Here is a 17,131-nt window from a genome sequence, read left to right as displayed (position 1 = left end):
CCTGTTTGCAGTGCTTTTATCAATATTCAATACTTATCGATAAGGATTCAGTATTTTTCAACAACACCATAATAACATATTATTGAATAATAATATAGATATTTAAACGCTTTTTAATTTATATTTAATTCAATAACGTGTTATTATGGTGTTGTTGAAAAATATTGATAAAAGCACTGCAGATTCTTACAACGTAGGCACTTAAAAATCACAGTTGTTGGGCGTCCGTTATTTCACGCCAATCCTTGAATGACGGTGTTTTGTGTCATCAGAAAATCTACATTACTTCGTCCACCTACATTTGATCAGCATAAGCCGTTCCGACTCTTATCACCATAATACATAATCTAAGCGTGGCTCCGGCCGAGGCCAAAGCACTCCGCCATACCGAAGAAGACATCAATACTATTATAAACACCGCCGAACAGTTCCTGGCAAGGACCCATAGCAAAAACCGGCACATCAGTCAAACTATGTACACCCTGGTCATCGCTAACGGGGAGCGTGCCATTGACCACAAAACCCGTCTTTGCATCCTTCGGGTTGACGTAGTAGTCGGCGGCCTCAGTGATGTTAACGGCAGGGACTCTCGGCCCGTCTTTGTGGACCTGGTAGTTCTCGCGACGGTCGGGATCAGCGCCGAGGCCAGAGAAGAGAGTGTAGCGAGGATCCCAGTTTGCGGGGAAATGTATGCCTTCAGAGTAAGTCAAGTTGCCAGCCATTGCGTATTGGCTGAGGCCAGAGTTCTGGTAGGTGCCGATAGCGGAGCGCTTCTTCCTATCCGTAGACTGCGCGTTTAGATATTTTGTGTCGACAGAGCCCATGACATCAAAGCCGTGGCCGTGGTCTGCAGTAACAAGGATTAATGTCTCCTTGAGTTTACCAAGCGACTTTAGATGTGCTATGGTGGCTTTGATGGTATCGTCAAGCTCTAGCAGTTCACCAAGAGCGCGATCATAGTCGAGGACGTGCATCATCTTGTCAATTGAGGCGGCTTCAGACATGATGAAAAACCCCTTGTTGCCGGAACGGGCCGATAGGATGTCGATGGCTTTGAGAGTCATTTCCTTCAGACCAGGTTGGTCGAGGGCGGGCTTCTTATCGCCAGAGGGAGAAAGAGATTGGTTCAAGTTTGCTGTATATACCTATGATACATGCAATTAGCAAATATTTTCTGGTAGAGTAGAGTGAGCGAAGTGCGAGGAAGAAGTACATTTCTATCGAGCCACTTAGCCATATTCGATACCGTAAAAATTCCAAGGGCCTTGGTGTCGTTCTTGGCTTTGGAAAGAGCAGTGTTATTCCAGAGTATTTGATATCCTTTGTTGGCGAATTCAGTATAGTAATCTTTATCCAAGTATGTTTTGCCGCCAAGTTTCGGGCTATAAAATTGCTCCGCACCACCGCCAAAGAGCACATCAGGCCCAGTCCAGTTCGTCCAAGTGTAGTTGGTGATACCGTTCAGGAAAGAGTCTACGACGGCACCATACTGGCTACGATCGCGGGTATGAGCTGTCAGTGCAGCAGGGGTTGCATCGGCGATAAAAGCGGTAGAGACTATCCCTACGTGACCGCCAGTAATACGCCAGAACAATTCAGCAATTGTCTCAACTTTGGGGTCATCAAAGGGGGATTTGCTAGAGTCAGCGTAGACACTGAGTGCATTAACTGTAGATTTGTGGCCGGTGTAGAGGGCAGTGGCGGAGTTTGCGGAATCAGTGATGAAAGAGTCGATGGAGTGCGTCATTTGGTGGCCGAGGACAGGGAATTGGTCCATCATCTGTTCATCATAATTAGTCTTGCTTATGCGAATGAATGCTTTAGGTATGATTCCGGTATTCTTGAAGGATACACAAGCTTTGAGAAACTGGAAGATTGAGAACTGACCATCTTCGTCTGATAACGACCATTTACAGTTTTGTGAGCAATGAGACGGGCAGCCTGCGAGAGTTTTAGCAGCTTTTCTAGGATTGGGCTGCGGTGCAAGACTGACTGTGATCATATTCGTTGTCATTCCATCACCTATGAAAAGAATAATATTTTTTGTCTTCCGTACTTGGGAGAGGTCTCGTACAAGCCAGCTAGCATTGGTCTTGGTGCCGTTGTTGTAGGTCAAGGTCGCGGTGTACTCTGCAGGAAAGCTTAGCCTCGCGTTGATTGAGATAAAATTATCCTAAATTACCCCCGGGTTCGTACAAAGCTACCCTTCGATAGGCTTTAGAAGTCACATTGACCACAGAAGGTTTTCCAGCGTCCTTGGCGAAGAGATCTAACAAGGGTCAAAAAGGTTCTCTCGTATGTAACGAAGAGGATTAAGATTCTTGATCCCGATTGATTACATACCTTCATACCAGGTGAAGTTCCAATGCTCCAGTTTCGGTTCGGAGGTCTTAAAGAATTCAGTTGCATTTACAGCAGTTCTATTATCCTTTGCAATGGTAAAGGTAAAGTTAGGATCCGGCAGCTTTCCATTGGCCTCAGAGCCATTTATTGGCGCGTGGACTTCGAGGCGAATGTCGAAATACTGTCCGGCTAAGAAGTCCGCTCTAGGATATCTTAGCAGGGGTTATTACGTTGGTAGTTTCCTCACATACTGGTCCGGAGGGAAGATGCAACCTGGGCTCTATCAGCACACTCGAAGCTTCAAAGTCGGGAATTAGGACAATACCAAGTGTGGGGCACGTTCCCAGGCGCTGAAATGTTTGCGCAGAGCAAGCACCAGCAAGCAGAAGAGCGGCAAACACTGTAGAAGCCATTGACTGGTTAATCTTCACCATGGGGTCTTAGAGGAGAAGCTGTGAACCAGGTTGGAGCTCACAAAATGTGGCATGCATAGTCTCTTATAAACCCCCAGGTACCCTAGCTGCGGGACCTGCAGGACCATCTAGACCTTGACGTCTCCATTTCCTGGAATAGAGCTGTCTAATGCCGTTAATAACCCATAGCAGTTCTGCCAAGCTCTTACACTACTCAAATCGACCCACTAATGCAATGAGTTGCTCTTTCGAGAAGCACGACCAGCAACCAGGAAACAAACCGGCCCTGTAGCTCGGTTGTCGGCGTGGAACAGTTCTGTAAGGCTTCTGCCAAGGCTTCTGACCGAGCGGAACGATGCCATCCTACCATGAGGCCACTGGCTGAATGCTTGAGCTGCTTGATGGCAGGGCAAGGCGTGGAGGAGCTGCGCGACCCTATTCGCCTAAGAGGGTGGCTGTTCCAGCCTGCCAAGCCTTGGCGATATCTTGGCCTGCGGAGATTTCATCTCCGCCGGCTTAGCCCATGATCTTCCATGCAGAGAGACGATGAGTGAAATAGGGCGTGAGGGGAAGAATTCTAAAAAGGAATTTTCCTTGTAAATAAAAGAGACCGTAGCGCCTGCCTCGTTAAGTAAAGCGTTCCGGGTGGAGAACTCATCAGTGATCCTATCACCCGATAGCTATTTAATTATTTTTTCATGTTGCAGAGGGCAATGATAGAAATAGCTCAATAGTGGCTTATAATTACAACACTAAAGACCTTCATTTTCTAAGCCACGTAAATATGGACACGAATGAACATGAGAAGTTGGATGAAAATAAGTTGTTGGTAGGGGGGGGTACTTGGGCAGTCTCTTTGAGCTCAGCGACGTGTCACGTGACAGCGCGCGGGCCATCGTGTAGATATCTTCTCGGGGCCTTCGAGCCCCTGAGCTTCCTCATAGAGTATCATATGTATCATTCCATCAGCCTGCTCAGTGCCCTGACATAAGTTAAACTGAATAGGTGCCATACTTGCCATAGGCTGGGTCAATGGCAGCCTGTTCAAACAATACGTCCCTAGCAGTCTCAAATATGAACAGCTTAATGAATGATAGCCTTATTGCCGGTAGCTTAAATCCAAAGTAGTAGCTGGCGGGAGATGTCTATGAAAGAAGACAAGCGGAGTGAGGGAGACTCGATATTTAATGCAATGGGAAAGTCAGCATCCACAAGCCGCGAAGAGCGAATGTCGATAGTGGAGTATTAGAGGAATAAAATAGAACACACTGTGAGCGATGGGTTTCTTCCTCGTGTACTTGACGTTGATGCAGGGAATGAGCCAAGGTTGAAGGTTTCGTGTTGAAAGCGAACCATTCCTTGGCAAACAAGTATGTAGTATAGCACATAGAAGTACATATTTTAATGGAAATTCGAGTTGGTTTTTGCTCGGAGAGAGACCAAGTAAATTTTGCTTCGCTGATGATGCTCCTACCGCATCATATGTCTCTCAGTTACAGCTAAGCCATGTGAATGTGTGGTTTTGTTCGGGTATACGAGTTGAGTTAACGAGCAAAGTCCACGATCTACGCGTAGTGCCGTACTTTTTGGCTCCACAAATGGAAAGGCTATATATCACGTAATGGTGCTGATAAAGCTGTGAAGACACGAGCTCTCAGAGGCTACTCATCTCATTTCAAATCTATCGGTCCACAATTTAAGAACTAGCATGTTTCCAGTGCTCTGATAGACTGGCTGCCATTGTAGTGACTACAAAAGTATTTTCAATGGAAGGAAATACCGTAACGTAGTTAACGGGGTTTTGACCGCTCCCTTAGTTTTAACCGCGCTAGCGTACCGCCTACTAGTAAAGTTTTGTTGTTCTGCCAAACTTAAAATAACACATATGTTGTCGTGCTAAGGCTTACCTAGGCGTGATAGATGTAATGTAGGTAAAGTTTTAATGTTCCTTTCGGTCAAAACTAGGGGAGCGGTCAAAACCCCGTTAACCACATTAGGTAAGTCCAGTAATGGAGCAATTCCACAGATAAATCGCGGGGCAGTCAGCTGCCTCGTTATCTTATCCCTTCGTCCGCTGAGTAGGGGTAAGAATTACAGTGTATCTTTAGAAGGTGACGGTAAGCTTGGCGTATTGAGCGTATTTTTGCTTAATACTGTGACATTAGGTATTTTTCAGGGGCTAGTAGCAGTTCACGATATACGCCCAGTGTAATATAAAATACGCTAAAACACGTAACTGCATGGACCTTCTACAATATTAAACGCGCTTAACGCGCTTAACGCGCATTATTAAATTATTAACTACCACCTCTACTACTATATTAATCCGCAATAAGGCTTTTAAATAACGAAGTATTACTAGCGTTTAAGTCTTTTATACGTCCTAATTGATCGGTAAGTTCCTTATAGCCCCTATAGGCCTAAAGCTAACTTTTCTACTAGTATAATTATATGCGCTGCTTATACTACGGTAACAAAGCTATAAAGAATACCTCCCACTAATTTAACCACCTTATACGCTGCCAAAGTTATCTAAACACCTATAAGGCTAAAGGTAAAGTAACTCCTGCTACTTAAAAGGCTTCTAAGGCCTATAATAACTCTACTAATAAACCTACTTAGAAAAAGCTAAAGACGAATTCCACTACCTATACGCGCCAACGCCTCTTAGAAAAGAAGGCTATATGTATAATTATATACAACGCTCGCCCGTTTTAGCTGTTTTAAGATATAGCCTTATAGGACTTTATATTAAGTCTTAATAATTTATTTAAGATACCTAATAGAACAACGTTTGCTAGAATACTACTTAAGGAAATATACGCTATAACTATAGAGGATATTAAGCAGTATATTAGCACCTAAAAATACCTTAACTTTATTATTAACAAGTCTAATAATATACTCCACAAGCGTGTAATTAACCTCTATTATAATACACCAAACAGTATACTTTATATTAAATTAGAAATGGTAGATCTAGGGGCAAAATATAATATAGAATGGATATTTAGATGGGTTAGAAAGGAGATTAAGCATCTATTTGGTTTATAAGGTATATTAAAACTTACCTAAGCTTAGTGCTAAATAATATAGATTCGGACTTTAAGCGTATTAACTCCCTTACCACTAATACTTGCTTAACCATATAATCCCTATAGGAACTTATACATAAAGATAAGGATCTTTAGCACGTATTTACCGTTCCTTACAATAGCTATAGCCTATAGCTACTTATAAAGAATATACTTAAATAGATCTCTTAGTTTAAAATAGTGTTTGCTAACGCCTAGAGTATATTAACAAAATTCTGTATATTACCAAAACAGCTCTCTATACTACGGCGCTATCAGAAGATAAAGAAAGCCTTCTCTGCTATAGTTATTATACGTTAGGGTACTTAGCTAGCTATTACGCAATTAGTAAAGGATAATTAGGAGGCTATTAAGGCGTACTGCCTTAATCAAGATACAGACGTTAATGTAGTATTTTAAGGTTAAGCTATCGCGGGACCCTTTTTTTAACAGCTCGGCCACTTCCTATACCTCTTTAAGCCTCTCCATAAGGCTTAGAAGATGTTAGAATTAAACCGCGTACGCCTTAGATATATCTCTAGACGCTAGTAATCTATCTACCAGCATTTCTGTAACACTAGCGTCGCATATCCTTAGGCGAAGGAGGTGCTAATCAGGTATTTTACCCGCGTATAGCTAAACAGGTAGTTCCTATACATTAGGCTGCTTACTACCTTAACCCTACTCACACAGGTTTAGAAATAAGCGTTAAATATTAAAAGCAGGTCCTTAATTTTATTTGTAAGCATATGCTAGCCAATTAGGAGGCTGCTGCCTTGTAGTTGTACTTTAGCTACTACTATAAGGAGGACAAATTTGCTTTTACTAATTACTATTAGCAGTATATAAATAAGCCAAACTTATTTTGGTCCTCTATAAAAGTTACTACACCCAATCTAGCTAATTTAGCGCGCCGTCTATATTTTATATAGGCCAATTTAGTGCCCTCCAAGCGCTTATTTAGTATAGTGAAGCTTATACACTCCCAAATAAGGGCCTTTACTGATCCTAAATAGGTAGATATATAGACGGCCGTCTATATTAACCAGCGGGTGTTTAATTATTATAGGGGCAAGTATTACAAACCGTTTAATTAGAACCAGCTAGATGAGCAGGAGCGTCTTAAATGGGAGAACTTAATTATTAAGCATAAGTATATAGAGGCTAATAGGCGCGTCAGTGAGGTAGCGAATTAATATTATATATATTTGACCCCTATGTATTAATTTGATTAATTACCAAAAGTTTATAACACCAAGTCTATATCTAAAATCCTATATATTTTATATGGTGGTAGTAATTTTGAATTAATACACGTATTTTAGTAAGCAGAGCTTATGACAATACAACATGTAATTTTAGAGACCCCAGCCCTACCGCTGAGACATTGCCAGCGCTAGCAAGGGGGTCTCGCTTGGCATAACAATTATGTCCTTTGCATACAAATTTATTAGTAATCTACATTATTAGAATGAAATCGCGTCCAGCACTCCCCCTCTAGACAAAGTGGCACATTACAAAACACACACCCTCCAACTGAACGTTTTGGTACACCATTTACCCCTTTCCCTAAGACCCTTTTGCACTTTAATTGATAAGAACACCACGCGCAAGTGCCTCTTTTAGGACGCTTTTCCCAGTAGTGTAGATGCTGAAGATCAGGGTTAAATACCCTCTTACCCCCTAGCCCTACTCGTAAGCTCTGTAGCTTTGCCCTCTCAGAATACCCAAGAAGCTTACAGTAAAGCTCAATTCTGAATTGCAAGTGCGTAAGAGGACGCTCCTGTACTATATGTAATCGATATAGTCTATAAGCATTTACACAAGCTATATCAATTAACCAGTAAAATAAGGGCCACCAATTCCTAAAGGTAGGCTTATGAGTTTCGTATACTTCCCTAAACTGATTTGCAAGATCTACGCCTCCCATATTTTGATTATAATCATCAATAAAGCAGGGAATCTGAAGCTCTTTTATTGGTGAGTCACCAAATATACACCGGACGATTCGACCATTTGTAGACGTCCTTGCAGGACGTCTTCTCTCCTTCGCTCGAAAGTCTTCTGCCTTATCCACAGTATGGATATTACTTAAACCTAGGACAATATTATTATCCTGCCAAGCTAAGCAAAGTATATCCTGAACTACTGCCGCAAGAAGGGTATTCCATGCAAGCTTTGTAGCAAATCGGTTCTTTATCTCCGTTAATTCTGTAGGAAACTCCTTATGTGGCCGCGTAGTACCCACTGCACCAAATTTGCAAGCTCGTAGCTCTGAAAATAGGGGTATTAACGTAAAGTAATTGTCCATATATATTGTAATGTAACGGCGTGGGAGGGAAAGTGCAAGGTTGCGTACGAGACACCCTGTATTCGTAAGGGTTGGGTGAAGAACCATATCCTGTAATCCCTTCTCTCTAGAGCTCCAAATCCAATTGAATATATATCCGTGGTCCGCGATTCCGTAGATCTTATACCCTTGTTTAATTGGTTTCTTTGGCATTTTATACGTATATAAGGATCTATAATAATTAGCGGGGTAGTAGAGAAGGAAGAAAGAGACGTACGTACCTACCAAAGCACCGTACCATAAGTTCGTCAATACTCACTTCAGAAGAAGGAGAGTAATATCGTTGAGAGGAAGCTTGAATAGATGAAGCAAGAGGTTCAAGCTTATACCACCAGACCTTATTAGAAGGTAAGTGATACCCATTTCGTTCATCACTCTCAGGACAAGAAATATGGCAATACCGCTTAATTTGCTCAAAGCGGCAACGCGACATATGGCTTGTAATTAAGTGTAAAGGACCTTTATTAAAGTCTGAATTCCAATACATCTCAATTTGAGGCTCCTCGTGAACTCCCATATATATAATAGCGCCGAGAAAGACGTATAACTCCTCCACAAGCAGATCTGTCCATTCTCGTGCCCTTTCCTTTATTATATGTAGTCTTTGTATACTCGCGTATCGATTGGTATTTGTAGTAATTGTTTGAAAGAGATCGCGAGTAAAGAACAAGCTAAAGTAGTCAAATGGGTGTGGTTTTGGAGGAAAGGAAGTAGGTAAGAGTGCCTTTGCTGTCTGCTGAGGCTCGCATTTAAAAGGCTCGTAGGAGACGCTAGTAATTGGTCCAAGTTTAAGGAGTATATCTTCAAGGGATTGAGCTTTTTGCCTCTTGGCCTGCGTAGGTGGGCTGGAAGTATCGTCCATTGCATGAGCGCATAATTAGGGGGAACGCCTGGACGCGATTTCATTCAAATGATGTAGATTACTAATAAATTTGTATGCAAAGGACATAATTGTTATGCCAAGCGAGACCCTTGCTAGCGCTGGCAATGTCTCAGCGGACGAAGGGATAAATCAGAATAAGGGAGGGCACGTGCATAATGCTCCCTATTACCCCTTTAAATTGTCTAAGAGCTTATAGTTATAGCTTTGGTAGTAACTAAATATTTTAAATACTAACATTTGTCTCCTTTTATAATTAAATATAAAAGATAGAGAAGTTAGAGAGCCTTTACCTTATAGTATTTTGGAAGTAATTGATATTAAAAAGGTATCCCCTCCAACGGTAGCGTCCTACCCAAAAACCCAGAACCAAAAGTACGCCCTACGAGAGTTAGATCGTACGCGTATGGTCACGGAGCCTTGATCCTATTGATTCTATTGGTTAGCCCTTATCGATAACCGTAGGACGAATTCCATCGTTATAAGGGATAATAATCCATATAAATTCTGTCAATTATATTAATTAACCATGCCTACCAAACGTACTTTTAATGATATAGACTTTATTCCATCGACTTAATATTTAATTCCACTGACTCGGAAGGCAAAAGAACTCATCCCTCCTCGCAGCCAAATATAACTTATAAATCTCGTGGTACTAAGGATTAGAAAAGGCCTCGTAGAGCTCCGAGGTCCATTTCTGCTTTGTCTGCAAAATCCCGTTCTGTAGAAAGGATGAGTGTTGGCTTCCTCATCTTAAACGACTTAATTCCAAAGATTGAGTGTATAGTTATATGGAAATCGGCAGATTCTACGACCCCTTCTATCACGGAGCTTGATCCTATCGATTCTATTGGCTGGCTCTTATCGATAACGGTAGGACGAATTGTACCGTTGGAAGGATAAGCTATGGCAGTAAAAAAGTTAAGTTTTAGTATATTTTAGTGCTCGGTTACTCTCAGACACTTCGCAGAGAATTCGGGGGAGCGGTATGCACGTGCTCTTTCCCCCCAAAAATCTCCACGAGGCGGGAGAAGGCCGTAATCGCAGGCGGCCTCCATCCATATATAATCACAAAGCCTCCCTCAGTACTCTACTCAACCTTTCCAGCTGCTGTGCCCTTGATATTCATAGCGGGCTGCCGCGTCGTTGAATGGGCTTGCCTGCAACTTCAATCGTCGGCTAACCACCTCGACACTCGTCTCTGCGAATCCTTCAATCTTTCTGCTGCTCGCGGCTTTGCGCCCTCTTGCAACTCTTACTAATTACTTAATTTCACCAAGTTTTTTGGTCGTCAAGTCCCATTGCGCATGCATTTGCCGTGTTGCATTATCAGGCTGGAGCTTCCAACAGCCATTCTGGCCGTAGCCGCGCGCATAGCTCATCAACCTATTTCAGGCACAACAATATAGCAAAATGCAAAGCTCTGCGATGATAGACTTTGATTACCCGTTCTCTGCTGTCGCGCCGCTAATCAAAATTGAAGACTCTCCCTCACCTCAGCCTCGGTGCGAATCGGCACCTCCTGCTCAACCCGACGTAGTCCTAGTTCATCCTCCCTCTACCACGGTACCTTCCGTTGTTGATCAAGATCCAGATGGGTATTTGAAAAGGTGTTCAGGATACAATAAGCGAACGGGTAAACGATGTGAGAAAGTTATTGGGAAGGGAACATACAACTCTCGTAATGGAATCAATGGCAATTCTCTGTATTTACCGACCTGTTACTCCCACAGGGAGCAGCAATCATTTGCAGGCCGATGCCAGTACACTGACCGCGTCCACGGAAATCGATGCGGACGGCTTTTTAGATGGACCAAACCTTACTTTGAACTTTGCGGGGAGCATGCGGGCCATCCTGATACACCTTGCTATATCTTGAAGCTTCCTCTTGAACTACGGCTGGAGATATTCCGATATCTTATGCCGCATGGACCGGTTGGATCTTCCACCTCNCATGTTCATCAAGCCAGGCCTACTTATCATATTGTTCCTCACGTAAATGGAATGCCTCCACCTCCCCCCCAACCAATAATTCCAACAGCCAGGGCTGCGCTGCAACATCAGCATTCCTCTCCTAATTTACGATGGTCTGTCGTCTCTTTGATGCTTGTCAATCACCAGTTCTACACGGAAGCGAAGGATCTATTATATGGAGTTACTCCGTTTACTATTGATATCCGGAAAGACGGTACTTTCATGTGCGGCCGGCGCTTGCTCGAACCAAAAACTGACGTCGGAGTTTCTGCGAGCCCTTCACCAGGTGCTGATGGTCTTACCGGAAATTTTCTTCAACATTTCGATTTTTCAGCCGTTAAAAATTATAATGTTGAAATTCTCGTTGAAAATATGGCGCCAGTACCTATGATGGGGCCTGTACGACGTCCGCAAACGTCTATACAGAACTCTTGGGACGAAGAGGTTGAAATCTATGACATCCGCGATTATGTGGGCGTAGCTGTTTCTGGAATCTTGAGCAAATCACAAAACCTTTGCAGACTTAACGTTCGTATAGTAACTACTGGTTTCACCTGGTCAGATGAGGAAGTTCTCACAAAGACAAAATGCATCGTGGAACCATTCATGAGGCTTCGGAAAGTCCTAATGCCCAAATTATGTGGAGTCTACGAGGGCGCACCAAATGGCTCGTTCATGCTCTCAATTCCCATCCGAAATGGTGGGCCTAATAACCTGTATTCTGTCCCAATGCTTCCGACAGACTTTCCACGCCTTGCGCCTGGGGATCCTGATTTTGATGAATACAAGAAGACTTGGGAGAAGACCATCTCACAAACTACTCCTCCCCCTCCCAAACCTCCGATACGCGCAATGTTTACTGAGCTTAAGAAGTTTTATACTCAGCTTGCGGAATACATGGATGGCAGTCTTAACAGAATTGGCAAACATGCCTTCCTCCACCGTGCACGCGTTGCGCGAGAAGACGAGAACGTCGAAGCTTTTCGCGAGGTACGCAACGAGCTCATCATGTACTGGGACCAGTACCTGAGATTGGAAGAAGACAAACGCAGAAAGATGAACGAGAAGACGTGCGGCATGCTGGATGTCGACTCTTACCCCTCAGCTGAAGACGAATCGCCAAGGGAAAGAACCTCATCGCCAGAAGCACCAGGGTCGCCAGATTATTTAGAGATTCTCAAGTGCTCGGAAGAGGGCTTGGGGATGAATGGGTACAACACGCAACTGCTTCAGCAACAGATGAGGCTCCCAGGGGTAGTGATGCAGATGATGCAACAGCGTTCAGCACCTCTGCCTCAACATATTCTGCAGCAGTTACAGCAGAGTATGGTACTGTCACCGCAACTGCAGCAACAGATACAACAGCAGCATCAGCTGCAGGCACAGCTTCAGGCAAAGCTTCAGGCGCAGCGTCAACAAGTAATTCAACTCAGCCATGCTGAGCAGATGCAGCAGATGCGTCAGATACAGCAGCAAATGCAACGGGTAGCTCAGTTCGGCCCCACGCAGTACCAAACAGGAATGCAAGTTGCGCAACTGGCCTCGCATCCAGGAACCGACACAATTTCACCCCAGCAGTGCAGTGCGTTTTACAACGCGGCCGCTTCGAGTTCCGGTTCCAGTTCAAATTCAAACAGCAGCTCCACACTCAGCCCATCCCACGCATCCTCAACCTCAACCCTCCAGCCATCCACTCCATCCCCAACGCAAAATTGGCCCAATTTCTTAAACACTTCCTACAGCTTAGACCCGATTAGCCAACAACAGATTGTATCTCAATTTCCTTCACTCAACAGTCCAGATTTCCCAACATCAAGTACGAGCAGTTCCGACACTGCAGCTCCCTCACCTCGTCAGTTGCACACCCCCGACCATCTGTTCGGTTCTTCGGATCAATCAGCGAAAAGAAAAGCAGATGTTATGGACCTAGACGGTGATGACGCCCAAGACGTCGACCACAAACCCAAGCTGTGGAGAGGCAGCGTGATCGGAAATTCTAAGGGCAAGGCGAAAGCAGAGTATATTGAGATCCTGGATGACTAGCTATGTATGGCTGTGCGCTAAGACGAATTAATTAGTTCTTTCTCTTTCTCTCAGAAACTTTGCCGCTCTCTTTCCGTCAGTGAGTTTGGGGATCTTGTTAGTTTTTGAACTGCTTATTTTATGCTTGTGCGTTGCGCTCGCACAATCTTATACCATCTAATGATGTTCATCTTCTTAATTTGGTTACATCTGTATTCCGGCTCTGCCTATGCGGTGATAGCGCAGATTGGATTTGGCAAATTCATGCTTCTTTGTGCTTTCTACACGATTAACGAAAGAGTGTCTGCGATTCTACAAAAGTGTGTTTTGCAATTATTTAGCTGATATATTAGCGTATGTTATGATAATGACATCTGGTAGCAGTAGGAGATACAAATAGATTGTAACCAAAGCAATCTTCTACACTGTGGACCTTATTTTCTCTTGAGTCCTACCACATAATAAGATTGCGTGGATTACCTCAAGCCGCGTGCAGTCAAAAATTGAAAGTCATCAGGAACGTTTTATTTTTATGCTGAACTAGTACCAGTTCAGCTATGCTGCAGTAAGTGTACACGAGCTGAGACCGACATCTTGATTTCGGCCAAGGGTTCTCACAAATACTGTTTCTCCGTTACCATTCTGCGAGATCCCGAAGCTATCCAAGATCCCCCATAACACCAAAATGGTGTAGCACAAGATGCGAGAGAAACAAGTGCATTTATAGATATCGTCTAGCGAAGGTTTACAATCAGAAAACGCACCGAATGAACGACCCACTCCCCAGTCCCAAGCAACTAGAAAGTAAATTTCAACTGCTGAAACATCATTCGGTCAAGCTCTGGTTATTCACTACCTCCATATCTAACGCCATAGTACTGTTACCTTCTTGAACTCCGTTAAACCTGATCACGGGAAACCTCGGACAGCTGATTCATTGGATAACTCTGAGGTGTCTGCTGGGCACCGGCCCCCTCTTTGCCGACATCACTTTGCGGGTTCTGCGACGTGGAGCGCAAGGCAGCACCCACCGTGTACGGCGAGCCCGAAGTACGATGACGATGAACATTGATAGCAAAGATGGCTAGCGAGACTATTGCAAGAAGCCTGGCGAGGTCAGTTTCTGCTCCGAGAGAACCGTCGGTGAGGGAAGAAAGCGTATGACTTACCATAAAAGAGCACCGATACCAGCGGCTGCAGCAATGGCGTTTTTGTGCTTCTTCGCATCCTCGCAGACCATCTCAAAATCGGCGTCGAAGTAGCATGCCTTGGGAAGGCTGAGAGTGGTGATGTCGTAAGCGGAGCTGTAGGCTGAGGCCCAGGCGGCGAGATCAGCCCAGCAGGCCAGCCACCAGACGACGTGAAGGCATTCGAGAATCAGGAAAACCCAGCAGTTGTAGATTGCGGGGAGGGCGAGGGTCGAGGCAATATAATAGCCATTAATAATGAAGGAAGCAATGCTCTGTGTTGTGTTAGACATGTGGATGGGGTTTTCTGAGGATGCGTACACAGAAGAAGGCATATCCGTTTCCGCCAAACCAGATATGGAAAGTCGCGCTGTAGGCTGCGAGTCCAAGGACGATGATGGCGAGAACGATCTGTGCGATTAGGATGAAGAGGTAGAATGGTGGAACAGATACAATATGGTCTCTTCCGGCTCCTGCCATATCTAATTTGTTGACTCTCTTCGAGGTGATAGTAGAACTCTGGGTAAGGTGATGTAGGTTATACAAAGAAACAATGAATTTAAATTCGTGACTGACGGAAAGATAGTTTGTATATATGTATTTTGGGGGCCAAAGTGGGGATACAACCCCATCCTATAATAAGATCATCTTACCACGTGAACAGCTCAGGCCGGAAATTCCAGGGCCACACTGAAATGCTAGCGTTGTACCCGAATCCCCTAGAGCGCGGCTGGTGGACAAGGCTCTCAAACCGTAGAGCAAACCCATTCGTCTAGAGGGTGATTGATAGACAGGATTCTTGCAGACTTCCGTCGTATACTCAGTGAGCAGGGGTAACATGCTGTTGCTTGACCAAATCAAAATGTGCGATTTAGATTGTAAATATTGAAAGCTTTTAATTCATTGTCAAGGGAGGTAGATTCAGAACACCATAACTATTAAAATAGAGAAAAATCTCTGCAAATACTTGGGCCTCAAGAGACGGTATCTACCTAACCAAATCGAAGATAACATCAACCTCTCGATAGGGTTAGAGACTCTAAAAGAAATGGGTTTAATGGTACTCGCTTGATTGGAGAGAAGCATTTCAAGTGGATGCACCGCATGACGACCATTCCCTGAGTCCGCAGTGTTCGTGTCGAAGAGTATACTCACGAGATAGCAATTTGGCCCCGCTTTTGAGAAACGGATGGTGCTAGTGGGGTGGAGATTGCATATATATTAAAGAACTAGGGTTGATCACGAATATTTCGTATTTTTGAGAATTGTGGTTGGAGGACTCGCGACATGTGCTAGCCAGCCAAGGAAGATGGCCAGACAGTAACTCTTGGCAGTAGCTTTACGGTGCGAATCTTTTGATCAGCGGCGGCAGGCGGTAAAAGAAGCCAAGACACTACTCGGGGCCTATTTTAGCTTTCCCGTTATCTATTTTTACTCTTTCTTGTGCTTTACGCGTTTCCCTACGCGTTTCCCCCTACGCGTCTCTCTCCATGCGTCTCCCTTTTTATATAGGAGAGGCAGGGCAAGACACGGGCAGTAGAGGCACGAGTAGAGGCACGAGCAGTAGAGGCACGAGCAGAACCACGAGTGGAGACACGACGAGTAGAGGCGCGAGCAGAGCCACGAGCAGAGTGTAGAGGTACAGCATCCTGGCGCATCCCGTGGTTAGCGTGTTTTGTCAACTTTCCCCTAAACAGCAAAAGTATCAAAATTTCCCCTACAAAAATGCCGTGCGGAAGTGGCTGCGCTAACCACCAGAATTGAAGAGATGCTGTAGAAAGGGGCGTCTAGAAAAGCAATGTTAAAGCTAAGCCTTAATTTACCCCTGTAGATCAACTGCACACAGTTCATCTAGACCCACCCCCCCAACCCCTACCGACCCACTTTCCTATCTTAACTGCCCCCTTTACTCCCTCTGCTCGTCCCTCTGCTCGTGGCTCTACTCGTGGCTCTACTCATCATCATGTCTCTGCTCGTGCCTCCGCTCGCGCCTCTGCTCGTGCCTCTGCCCGTGTCTCTGCCCATGTCTCCTTGCGTCTCCTTGTGCGTTTCTTTGCACGTCTTATAGGGTGTTAGGTAGAGAGGTATGGAGACATAGACGCAGACATAAAGACGTAAAGACGCGGAGGCATAGGGAGGCGTAGGGAGAGGCGTGGGGGCGTAGGGAGAGGCGTAGAGGCGGAGGGAGAGGCGGAGGGAGAGGCGGAGGGAGAGGCGGAGGGAGAGGCGGAGGGAGAGGCGGAGGGAGAGGCGGAGGGAGAGGCGTAGAGGCGTAGGGGCGCAGAGGTGCCCCCGGGGTAGACCGTGCTAAATTAAGCTACGACTCTAAAGAATAAGCTCTAAGCGACTACAAGGGGGTAACATGAGCGGGCCAGCTGCCCTCCCTGCAAGCGCTTCCTGCTAGTGCTTATATTGCCACATTGCCACATTAAAAACAGTGCTTATTCAGTATTTTGTAGGACCCCCATCTGCAGCAATTACAGCAAGGCAGCGCTCCCTTATATTGCCAGTATACTTCTTAAAGTCTTCGGGTTCGAGCTTCTCCCATTCCTCCTCTGCATACCTCCTAACCTCCTCTTTTATTGTAGGAAATCTACGTTGTATTCTCCCCTTTAATAGCCTCCAAATATTCTTAATTGGGTTCAAATCTGGAGAATTTGCCGGCCATTCTATTATAACCATGCTATTCTACTCCCAGGCTAGGCGGGTTGCTTTTGCTAAGTAAATTAAGGCATTATCCTCTACAAGAATAGGCTGGTGTCGTAGTATTTGCCATAACTCCCATATAAAAGCCTTAATATTAGGGCATATATACGTACGATATACATCGCCATTTATTGTCTTCTTCTTATAGCTAAGCTTAATCGACTAGTCCTTCTTAAAAA

At 44.6% G+C, this 17,131-nt stretch overlaps 4 protein-coding genes across 4 annotated transcripts; 1 reads left to right on the top strand and 3 right to left on the bottom strand.

Annotated features, from left to right (window-relative positions):
• Positions 1 to 172: 172 nt before the first annotated feature.
• K441DRAFT_662951 (putative extracellular phytase) lies at positions 173 to 2,798 on the bottom strand. The gene is made up of 8 exons (XM_067649120.1): positions 2,669 to 2,798; positions 2,595 to 2,616; positions 2,344 to 2,546; positions 2,183 to 2,269; positions 1,994 to 2,130; positions 1,888 to 1,941; positions 1,214 to 1,780; positions 173 to 1,145 (listed from the first exon to the last, which is right to left on the bottom strand). The coding sequence occupies exons 1-8, from the start codon at positions 2,754 to 2,756 to the stop codon at positions 348 to 350; spliced, it is 1,956 nt and encodes a 651-aa protein (XP_067501847.1). The 5' UTR covers positions 2,757 to 2,798; the 3' UTR covers positions 173 to 347.
• A 7,278-nt stretch (positions 2,799 to 10,076) lies between these two features.
• On the top strand, positions 10,077 to 13,443 carry K441DRAFT_697792 (uncharacterized protein). The gene has a single exon (XM_067653010.1). The coding sequence runs from the start codon at positions 10,477 to 10,479 to the stop codon at positions 13,078 to 13,080; it is 2,604 nt and encodes an 867-aa protein (XP_067501846.1). The 5' UTR covers positions 10,077 to 10,476; the 3' UTR covers positions 13,081 to 13,443.
• Positions 13,444 to 13,762: 319 nt separating this feature from the next.
• Positions 13,763 to 14,726, bottom strand: K441DRAFT_697791 (uncharacterized protein; the record flags this gene model as incomplete). Its single annotated transcript, XM_067653009.1, has 3 exons — positions 13,763 to 14,166; positions 14,229 to 14,521; positions 14,568 to 14,726. 3 exons carry the CDS (start codon positions 14,724 to 14,726, stop codon positions 13,959 to 13,961), a joined length of 660 nt encoding a protein of 219 aa, XP_067501845.1. The 3' UTR covers positions 13,763 to 13,958.
• Positions 14,727 to 16,691: 1,965 nt separating this feature from the next.
• Positions 16,692 to 16,928, bottom strand: K441DRAFT_570608 (uncharacterized protein; the record flags this gene model as incomplete). The annotated part of the gene is made up of 1 exon (XM_067643930.1): positions 16,692 to 16,928. The coding sequence occupies one exon, from the start codon at positions 16,926 to 16,928 to the stop codon at positions 16,692 to 16,694; it is 237 nt and encodes a 78-aa protein (XP_067501844.1).
• Between the last annotated feature and the right edge of the window lie 203 nt (positions 16,929 to 17,131).

The sequence above is a fragment of the Cenococcum geophilum genome, assembly GCF_001692895.1.
Source record: "Cenococcum geophilum 1.58 unplaced genomic scaffold K441scaffold_32, whole genome shotgun sequence".
NCBI lineage: Eukaryota > Fungi > Ascomycota > Dothideomycetes > Gloniales > Gloniaceae > Cenococcum > Cenococcum geophilum.
The sequence above is the reverse complement of the archived record's forward strand: the minus strand, read 5'-3'. Positions and strand labels throughout refer to the sequence as shown.

What these genes read in the sequence shown, in the direction of transcription:
- K441DRAFT_662951 (XM_067649120.1), bottom strand. Translation starts at nt 2,756, where the DNA reads ATGGCTTCTACAGTGTTTGCCGCTCTTCTGCTTGCTGGTGCTTGCTCT. An exon ending in GGGAACGTGCCCCACACTTG is followed by an intron (nt 2,617 to 2,668) that starts GTATTGTCCTAA and finishes GATAGAGCCCAG; the next exon opens with GTTGCATCTTCCCTCCGGAC. An exon ending in CTAAGTGGCTCGATAGAAAT is followed by an intron (nt 1,146 to 1,213) that starts GTACTTCTTCCT and finishes CATGTATCATAG; the next exon opens with GTATATACAGCAAACTTGAA.